Source organism: Urtica dioica, chromosome 8 (assembly GCF_054948205.1).
Source record: "Urtica dioica subsp. dioica isolate 48M chromosome 8, U.dioica_male_clone48M_v1_H2, whole genome shotgun sequence".
Classification (NCBI taxonomy): domain Eukaryota; kingdom Viridiplantae; phylum Streptophyta; class Magnoliopsida; order Rosales; family Urticaceae; genus Urtica; species Urtica dioica.
Genome location: NC_142763.1, coordinates 31,021,800 through 31,033,204, shown reverse-complemented (window position 1 = coordinate 31,033,204; position 11,405 = coordinate 31,021,800). Strand labels below are relative to the sequence as shown.

General features: G+C 31.5%; 1 protein-coding gene across 1 annotated transcript; it reads left to right on the top strand.

The window, feature by feature from the left end:
- Positions 1-6,212: 6,212 nt before the first annotated feature.
- On the top strand, positions 6,213-7,107 carry LOC149389165 (uncharacterized). The gene has a single exon (XM_089624524.1). The coding sequence runs from the start codon at positions 6,279-6,281 to the stop codon at positions 6,963-6,965; it is 687 nt and encodes a 228-aa protein (XP_089480650.1). The 5' UTR covers positions 6,213-6,278; the 3' UTR covers positions 6,966-7,107.
- The last annotated feature ends 4,298 nt before the right edge of the window (positions 7,108-11,405 follow it).

The following is an 11,405-nucleotide window of genomic DNA, read 5'->3' as shown; positions in this document are numbered from 1 at the left end:
GGGACACGTAGCGGAACCAGGTTTAAAGGAATGCTATTGTAGCGAAATAGGAAAATGAAACTATTAAATTTGTTTTTAGCCTATGTTTCACAATTTTTAGTGAAATAGCCAACATGATTATGTGGCAATAATTAAGGTCTTATTTACCCTTATTTATTAATAAATTCGTCATTTTCTCTCTCCTATTTTTTCCTACACTTTTTTTACATAAAAACTTCAAAAAACCATATCTATCTCATATGAACTCGAAATTGAGTGATTCCAAATCCTACGGATTCGTGACGCCAAGATCTTCAAAAATAGATCCATTGTGTTTGATGAAAAATAATTTTTAATACCATAGATGTAGAAAAATCTACCTTAAATATGAAAATAACGGAAATTTTTTGAAATTATAAAAAAAATGGAAATGTAAATATGATGCATTAAACATAATTTTTCATCAAACACATTGGGTCTATTTTTGAAGATCTCGACGCCACGAATTTGTAGGATTTGAAATCACTCAATTTCGAGTTCGTATGAGAAAAATACGAATTTTTGAAGTTTTGATGCAAAAAAAATTATTTGAAAAAAAATAGGAGAGAGAAAGTGACGAATTTATTAATAAATAAGGGCAAATCAGACCTTAATTATTGCCACATAAGTCATTTGGCTATGTCCCTAAAAATTGTCAAACATAGGTTAGATCCAAAATTACATGTTTAAAGTGGCCTAGTTAGTTACAAATCTCTTTTTTTTTCCTTCCACTTTTTTATTTTTTTCCCTTCCAAACATCAATATATTTTGTATAATTTTTTTATGTATATTATAATCATAATTACTAATATTATATTATACTATATCAATAGCATACATTATCTTTTTTTTTTTTCCGAGCTTTAATTTTTCCCTTTCTCATCAATATATTTTGTATATCTTTTTATTTATATTATTTTCTTTTTTCTCCCTATTTCATCAATATATTTTGTATAATTTTTTTTATGTATATTATAAGCATAGTTACTAATACTATATTATATTATATCAATAACATACATTATTTTGAGTATATGTTATTATATATATCTATAACATAGTTAATAAGGAGCAACTCCTCCCCCACATGCATCATAGGGCCGTCACGTGGCCCCGCCTGACAGCGACACGTGGCCTTTTTTTTTTTTTTTTGCCTTTTTTTTCAGCCTTCAATTTTTATTTTCCAGCCTTCAATTTTTTTTTCCATCTTTCATCAATATATTTTGTATAATTTTTTTTTATGTATATTAATTTTTTTCCTCCCTCTCTTATTAATATATTTTGTATAATTTTTTAATATATATTATATTTAATACAATTAAAAGTCTTCAACTTATTCAATTTTACTTATTTTTCTTTTTTACTTTTTTTGTAAAAAATATTGTAACTCGCGCATCGGGCGTTTTTTAAACTAGTGACAAGAGAAGTATGTTAAAATTGTGTAGTAATTTTCCTTCCAACGTCACGTCTATCTTTTTAGTGAAACGTCATCTTTACTTCTTTACGAGCATCTACGACCTAATCAAAATTCAAAAATATATATTAATTACTATAAAATGCAGTTTTTATTACATCAAACAATATTTTATCTACACAACATGTTAAACAAAAAATTACGGCGTGCTCACGACAACTTAACCATATATATCAGTGTCAAATACTTCAAAAATTAAAGAGTCTTGCATAATCTTATTAATAAATTGCATGTGTGACCATACAGCAGCCATAGGTATTCTATGCTAGCTTTTAATAAGAGGGTTTGATGTCCAATACATTTATTAACCTAGCTATTAGTGTTCTGTTTTATTTTGAAAACAGAAAATTGGCATATATTACTAATTATATCCAAGACATTGACTAAGAATAAATTAATAATTAATATGATGATTTCAATTTAATCCAATAATTAACATTTTTTACCCTGGAAAGGCAATAGTATGATGCGTCATACTACACACAATGCAAGTAAAATAGTCTCAAACAACATCTCTCACATTATCTTGAGATAAGCAAAAGAAAAGAAAGTTATAATAACAAAAATAAAAGAACTTATTAAGTTGAAGCCTTTATAATTTCATAGTCGAAGCAATTGATTTCTGACTCACGTATTGCTTTATAATTTCGATGAGTGTACCCCACTCAAATATTAGCCACAAATCACTCATACACTTGTTAATAAATACTCTATTATTAACAATTCTTCCAACAATATATATATATATATATATATATATATATATATATATATATATTCTTTATAAGAGTATTGGTGGATATTGGACCCACAGCTTTCGCTTAAAAAAAAATGCAAAATTACCATCATTAAGGAAAAAAAAGACAATTATGTGAATATTTTTGTTGCTTAAACCATCAAAACTTTGACCAAGATGCAATAAGGAATTATTTTTTAAGGACATTTGCTACCGGTGAGGATTGAATCTACGGACATCACTTTGGAGGTGGTGTAAAATTATCACTAAACCAAATTAGCTGCTACAAGAATAATTTTATTTAAATGGCTAAAATTTTTGTACTTCTCTTAACATTTTATACTCATACTATCCAATTATATATTTGCTTATTCACAAAATTTTCATATATATTATTCATTATAAGTTACAAACTATTAATCATTTTGAAAAATATAAAAACATTTCTCCGTGTAAAAAATAGTAAATTGAAAAAGAAATACATTATTTATGCGCCGGTAACATATCATATTTTTATTTGATTTGGTATCATTTTGGACTCCCATAGTAAATTTAAGTGGCATTTAAAATATCTTGGGCTTGTAAATTTAATTGCAAAGATATGCTTAATGACAAGAGAAGTATGCTTAAATTGTGTAGTAATTTTCCTTCCAACACCACGTCAATCTTTTTAGTGAAATGTCATTTTCACTACTATACGATAATATGAGCATCTCCGACCTAGTCAAAATTCAAAATTTTATACTCTTACATTATAAAAATGCAGTTCTCACATCAAACAGTATTTTATCTACACAACATGTTAAACAAAAAATCATGGCTTGGCCACGACATTTTAACAATATTAGTGTCAACTACTTCATCAGAGTTTATTTATGGTGGCGCCGACTGTGGAGGTAAAATAACTATGGGAAATTATTGCTATAAAGCAAGACGGCGGAAGTAAAAACAATTAAGCATATGCACAATTTACCTAGTTATTTATAAATTTTAGAGTTTTTGGTGTTCAAGAAGAAGAATGATGTATGTATTAAATTAATCCAACTATAAACATAATAAATCAATTAAAATATTAAAAAAATAACTACAAATGAAATATAATTTTATAAAAGCTCCACCCTCTTATCTGTTTTAACATTAAAATAATTTCCCAGGTGTACGTACAAATGACTACTGTAGTTGAAATCTAATTTAAATTGCATGTGTAACTTCATAGAGCAGCCATAGGTAATCTATGTTATAATTAGAGGGTTTCTGGCAAAAACATTTATTAACCTAGCTTATAGTATTTTGTTTTATTTTGAAAACAGGAAATAGTTATAGTACTAATTATATTGACATTGACGAAGAATCAAATAATAATATGATGATTTCAACGTAGTTCAAAAAATAACATATTAATTGTTTTCTTCGAAAAGGCAATATGTATATATATTATACATGCAACTGTAGAAGTAAGAGTCTCAAACAAAAAAAAAAACTAAAGAGTCTCACCTAATCTTGCATTAAAAAAAATAACAAACACAAAAGAACTATAAGTTGACTCCTATTAGATTTCATATTTGGCTTCCTTTAAGAATTGATTTCTGACGCCCCTCTTGCTTATTTGACTGCGGAATTTTTAGACAGCAGCCATTGGAATACTTGAAGCACTAATAATCATAGAGTAGAGCTGGTGGTCTCTAAACATCAATTAACCTATTGGTATTTTCATTGATATTAACCTATTGGTATTTTCATTGATATTATTATTGGCAGAGAATAATAGTACGCTATTTTAATCCTCGAGTACTTGGAGACCCTCCGCTCCGGCTTCGTGGCCGAGCTCAACAAGACGCTCAGGACCGGAAGAGCTCAATATACTACTAGAATTTCCTTTTTCTTCATTCTTTAATGAATTGCTCGGCAAGGATCCACTACTAGAAATTAGGCTTATCACAAAGACATTTGTCGTTGTAATAACAGCATATACTACAACGACACAGTCGTTGTAATATATTTATAACAGCACCATCAATTTTTCGAACCTATTTTGATAAAATTTTGGCGAGCTTGTCTATTTCAACGAAAAATCTAGCGCGAGAATTTCATTTAATCTTTTTTTTTTTTTGCGGCAATATAACATTTCGAAAACTAAAATTACGACGACATATACATATGTCGTTGATATATGTCATGATTTTTTTTTTGTTTACCCTGCAGCAATGATGAATTTCGTTGCAATAGTGTTTTTTTTATAATAGATGAAAGTAATTATTAAAACTTGTTTGCGGAAACAAAATATTTTTAATAGCTATGGAAACGACTTGTTGCAATTGCAAATTTGTTTTGTTTTTTTTATAGGAAAAATAACACATTTATACCCTGTGTTTTAGTGAAATGTCGAGTTTAACCATCGGTTTTCAAAAATGTCGAGTTCATACCCTCTGTTTAACTAAAATGACGAAATTATTCCCTATGTTTAACTAAAATGACGAAATTATACCCTGAAATAGACAACAGTGTCACGAATATTCTTTTTATTGACTTTTCATTGACGTTGACTATAATATTTATATATAAACACCAATTATCTTTATTCATTCGCGCCATATATGTAATTTATTTAAAAACTAAAAAATAAACAACAGTCTCTTAATCGTGAAGAACACAGAAAGAGGCAAAGGAGTAAACATCGATAGTTGATAGTCATCAAAATCGCATATTCGAACAGAGAATCCAGGATTTAGAGTTACAATTCGAACACAGAATGAAGTCATTTCTTAGGAGGTATGAGTTTTATTATTTAATTTCAATTTAAGGCTATTTTTATTTCAAAATTGACAATTTGAAAGTTAGGGCGCAAATTTAGATTTGATTTGGTTTTTCTTATATAAGAGTTAATATCAATGAAAGGGAGATTTGTGACGCTGTTATCTATTTCAGGGTATAATTTCGTCATTTTAGTTAAACAGATGATATAATTTCGTCATTTTAGTTAAACAGAGTATATGAACTCGACATTTTTGAAAATCGGAGGTTAAACTCAACATTTCACTAAAACACAGGTTATAAATGTGTTATTTTTTTTTTATTGCACCGCTGAATGTGTATATCCTACACACAATGCAAGTAAAATAGTCTCATACAACGTCTCTCACTGAGATAAGCAAAAGAAAAGAAAGTTATAATAACAAAAATAAAAGAACTTCTTAAGAGTCTCGTAATTAACAACTTAGCGTTGGCAATATATGGGTTTCAAACTTTCAGTTACTGAAATCGATGCAATCTAATAGCTAATTGTCTATAAGATATTTCAATCTAATAAATCGATGCAACCTTGTCGCGGCCATTAATTAGAATATCGTGGGCTAGTAATTTAATTGCAGAGATATGCTTAATGACAAGAGAAGTATGCTAAAATTCTGTAGTAATTTTCCTTCCAACGCCACGTCTATCTTTTTAGTGAAACGTCATTTTTACTTCTTTACGAGCATCTCCGACCTAATCAAAATTCAAAAATATACATTAATTACTATAAAATGCAGTTTTTATTATATCAAACAATATTTTATCGACACAACATGTTAAACAAAAAATTACGGCCTACTCACGACAACTTAACCATATATATCAGTGTCAAATACTTCAAAAATTAAAGACTCTTGCATAATCTTATTAATAAATTGCATGTGTGACCATACAGCAGCCATAGGTATTCTATGCTTTCAATAAGAGGGTTTGATGTCCAATACATTTATTAACCTAGCTATTAATGTTCTGTTTTATTTTGAAAACATAAAATTGGTATATATTACTAATTATATCCAAGACATTGACTAAGAATCAATTAATAATTAATATGATGATTTCAACTTAATCCAACAGTTAACATTTTTTTTTGTCAGGGAGTTATTTGATTTGATTTTGATGACAGGGTATGGGTGATGTATATGGTAGAAGTCTATAAAAAGGGAGAAGAAGATAGGTGAATGGCACACAGATGCAAATCAAAATCAAAGTGAGAGAAAGAAAACACACATAGAATTAGGGTTTATAGAGCGTGAGAAGATGCAGTATTCCGTTGGTGCGTTGATGGTGATAGCCGTGACGGTGATGGCGGGGTGCGGCGAGGCGGTCCAGGTGTACACGGTCCTGAACTACGCGTTCAACACTGCGGGCGGGGCGCGGTTCAACAGAGAGATTGGGACGGGGCACGCGAGGCAGACCCTGGAAGCGGCGACAAGCTTCATCTGGAGCACGTTCCGGCAGAACTCGGCGGCGGAGAGGCGGGACCCGCCGAGGGTGGTGCTGAGGGTGGAGGACTTCGAGGGCGTGGCTCGGAGCTCGGACTCGGACAACATCATCCACCTCAGCGCGCGCTACATCGAGAGGTTCTCGGGCGACGTTCGGAGGGAGGTGGAAGGGATTCTGTACCACGAGCTGGTCCACCTCCTCCAGTGGTACGGCGGCGCTCCGCGAGGCCTCATCGAGGGCATCGCCGACTTCGTGCGCCTCAGGGCCGGCCGCGCTTCCTACAAGTGGGTCGGGCCCGGGGACGGCAGCCCCTGGGACAAGGGCTACGACGTCACCGCCCGCTTCCTCGAGTACTTGGAGACCCTCCGCCCCGGCTTCGTGGCCGACCTCAACAAGAGGCTCAGGAATGGATACCGCCCCAGCCTCTTCAATGAGCTCCTGGGCAAGGACGTCGACACTCTCTGGGCACAGTACAAGCGCAGGTACGGAAGGGAGCTCTGACTCTCATATCACCATCTAATAAAATGCCATGTACTACTAACTACTTATAATGTAATAAAAGCTTGCTCGCTTCTAATACTTCAATTATCATAATACCACATATTAATGTACTCGTTCCGATATACAAAGAGGAACTTAGTAAACTCGTATAATGAGATGGTTATTCTACTGTTTGTTGCCTGTGATAACAACTTGAACGATTGATTACTTTTGCGCGATCAAATATAAACAAGCAACTAAAACAATCAAGCAATCAGGAACCAATTCCTATCAAGACTCTTGTGAAATCAATGTGCATATATTGACACACGCAGTAAATAATCTCAGCATTCTTATCATGACTTTGTGCCGATTTAAAGCCTTAATTGTTAAACAACTTAATAAACACGCGCCCTATATTTAATCTAATAATAGCAATCAATTTTAAAAGCGGGATGAACGGGAGAATATAAATTTAGACCCGTACGTGATCACGGACGAAGTCATAATTTTTTTTCCAGGGAACTAAATTAATATAAATTTGTGACATCATGTATTGATAATTATTTTAATCATCCATTGAAATATATGGATAAAAAATATTATACACAACCTCTGTTAGTATTATACTTTGAAATTGTTGTATAATAAATAATCTTATTATATTCAGTTTACCTAAGATATCTTTCTCAATTACTTATATGACTTGTATTTCATCAATCGATCTCCCATTTACTTTGGTAACATATTAATACTCCAAACTGAAAACGCCAGCCTTATAATAGTTATAATTAGTAGTATATATATAATTATTTAGATAAAATATTTATTTATATATATTCATTTATTTGATTTCTTAATTTTTAAATATATATTTATTTATTTATATATATATATATATATATATATCATTGTACAACTTTTGTTCTGCTCCTTCTCCAGCGCAGCGCGGTTTCCAAAAAGTTAGCACTCTATAGAATACTGAAGGGAAATCATGTCATGTTTCAAGTGTGATCAATTTGATCACTTTCTCAAAGATTGTTTGAAATCGATTTTCGCTTAGACTGACTGGATAATATGAGCTAAACAATCAGAATGGATGGCTTAATTACATGCAAACTACACTAGAAGGGCCACAAATCTTACTAGGTCGATTAGAAGCACCTCCAACCACCCAGATGGCACCAATACCACAAGGTCGCATCAATGCATACACCAATGTCGATGCCCTAATCAGCACCTCAAATGTGGTAGCAGGTCAGCTTCCTTTAGCCCATTTTGACATTTTGTATTGTTTGACTACGGTGGTGCACGCTCATTATTTTGTTAGAGTTGGCTAGAAAATTAGGCGATAGTGTAGAGAAAACTATGAAGGTTTTCAGAACGGCCTTACAGTCCAGTGATGTTTTATTATCAGAGTAATTTTTTAAAAAATACCGATAATAATTAGTGGTCATGAGTTAAAGATCTATTTCATCGTCTCGGAGGTGATAGATTTCGATGCTATCTTGGGAACGGGAAGAAAACTTGAGAACTCAATACCCTGAGCTTTTTAGAAAGACTTAATGTATGGCAACCCGACTTTTCGGACCTGTTACTTATCTTACTTTTTAAACTTTAGAATTTTTTTAGAAAAATTAAAGGATTTTTTTTTAACACATCGTACAAGGCGAACCAAAATTTTAAAGATTTTAAGAAGAAAAAAGCATTGAAGAAACATATAGATTGCATTTCAAAAATATCCTGAGAAGTACTTAATCAAAATTGAAAATATGAAATACCAATTTTAATCCAAACATAGTAGTGAAATAATAAAATATAATCCATAATATAAATCTCAACCAAATTAGAAAACTCTTTAAAACTTCATAACTTCCAAATAAATTAAAGGGAAAATAGTGGCAATTATACTTAATGTTTGATCAAAATACTACTTATATACTCGAAGTTTTTTTTTCTTTGGCTAAAATACTACATGTTACGTTATAGTGGGTCCGTTACTACTCAGACCGTTAAGTTCTAACAGAAATTTTAATGGCAAAGTATTTACATGTAACTAAATTTAAAACTTTGAGTATTTTTGCCCAAGAAAAAAAGAATGGGTATATAAGTAGTGTTTTGTCTAAACATCGAGTTTTTTTGCCACCATTTATAAAAAAAAAAAAAAAAAAAAAAAAAAACTTCATATTTATTTCTTAAAAACTCGTAACGGAAGACTTATTTCGTGAATGACAACCATGACCCAACCATCTCGCTATCGATGCCGCTAGTCCACCATGCTCAGTTCTTTGTACGTTGTTTATCTACAACACAGATGTAAATTTTTTGAAGAAATGAGCTTACGCTCATCGAGAATAATATAAAGCTCACAAAAATGAAAAGAGTAATACAATGCTTGAAACGATTATTAGTATTTTAAAACTAATCGGTGACTTGACATTTTTTTCTTGATTTAATCAACTTTTAGTTCGGGATGCCCGTAAGGTAGTCATACCTATTTCAGTGCGCACTTTAGAAACAAAGATATGGGGTTGCAAGGTCCCACACTTCGCCATATCTACTAAACTTATTAAGGCCTCGGTCCGAGAAATATCCCCATTTGGGCATCGGCTCGGAAAACTGTTGCTTAATACCTCTCGAGGCGGTACGATTCTCTTGCTTATCTTTATCTTTTCACTTTGAAGGTTATGTTAAAAACATATATGATATGCGATATAAAGACGTTCATACATATGCTCAAACAATAACATGACTAAAAAACATGTACATTTTGAAATCTACTTTAACTTATTATCACATAGCTTACCAAACATAAATCACTGCTTTAAATTAAACATCTAATAATTAGCATCATCACATAACTTGCAAATCATAATTCACTAAAATCACAAACCACAAAAGAGCAAACACATCATCAGATAGTAAAACACATACTTAAGCATATAAAGCTACATATAAATCATGTCATAAGTAATATACTCATCAAATATATTTTTGAACTAATCTGTGTTGTAGTGAGATTATTCTCACATCGAGAAAACATAAATAAAGCTCTTGGGTCGAAGACGTAATTTGAAGCTCTACTTGACTCGAAACCTAATCGGAGTAAAAGACTATTGGGGATCAGCTAATAAAAGAATTCAAGACAGGTTTTAGGTTCTGGAAACTTTCAGGAACGACATTCAATGTGAAATTATAAAATACTCTTGACTATTAGGGTTTCAGAAAAAAAATTAAAACTCTGAAAAAACTTCTTTAAAATTCCAGGAAATATAAATCATAATTTTGAGCACTTTTGTAAAGGCATTAAGGCCAAAAAAATCTTTCAAATATTTCTTAAAAATAAAAAAACTACTATAAAATCATACGTTAAAAAAATTTGGGCCAAACTGGTCTGCACATCATTTCCAAAATAGCTATACCGTAAAACTTGTTTATTGAAAATAAAAATAAATTACATATTTAAAAATAAAACACATAATACTAAACATTGGAAAAACTTTCGAATCAAACTATTAAACAAAATGTCATATTAAGCATTTCAAAATCGGTTTTAAAATGGGCAAAAATTGTGAAACTAGTCTACATAGTGATCTAAATATAATCGGAACAAATTGTGTATTCGATAAAAATATTATTCGATTATAGATTTAGATAGACGACATGTAAACCAATTGTTTCCAAAATGAATCGACGCAAAATAATTAATTTTAAATCCACACTAAGCGTTTGAGAAATGATTTTGATTTAAATCGAACCAGAAACTACTAAAAACAATGTTCATAAAAAAGAGAGAGACAAACGTAAAATTCTTTAATAAAAGTGTGGGGAACGAATAACCCTTGTTAAAATGAAGAAAAGAACTCTAAAAAGTTTTCTAGAATAACCACAATTTAAAAGAAAAAAAAAAAGGAGATCTATGGTGTTTAAGATTTTTTTATTTTTATTTATTTTTTTTTTTTTTTTGTGTGTGTGAAAAAAAGGGGAGAATAGAGAGAAAGAGAAATCAGTGGATCGGTAAGGTCGCTTTGAGAGTGAGGGCGATTCAAACGTGATACACCATGGTTTTGATAATTAATAACTCCTTTATTTAAATTTATTTGATTTAGTGATATGATTACGTAAATGTCAAAAATATAAGTTGAAGAATCTACAAAAGAAAAAAAAAATCGTTCAAAAGCTATGACTAGGGATGGCAACGGGTACGGGTAAGGCCGGGTACACCTATTCCGTTACCCGTACCCGCTATAATTTTTTACCCGTTACCCGGACCCGTTTACCCGGATTTTGAGACGGGCCGGGTAACGGGGATACCCGCCGGGTAAACGGGTTAAAAATGTTGGACCCGTTACCCGTTTACCCGGTTTAAAAAAAGGGTAGCGGGTCGGGTAGACCCGCTTACCCGTTTATAAAATAAAAATCTATCAACAATATAAAGTTTAAAAATAATATATCATCTTT

What these genes read in the sequence shown, in the direction of transcription:
- LOC149389165 (XM_089624524.1), top strand. Translation starts at nt 6,279, where the DNA reads ATGCAGTATTCCGTTGGTGCGTTGATGGTGATAGCCGTGACGGTGATG.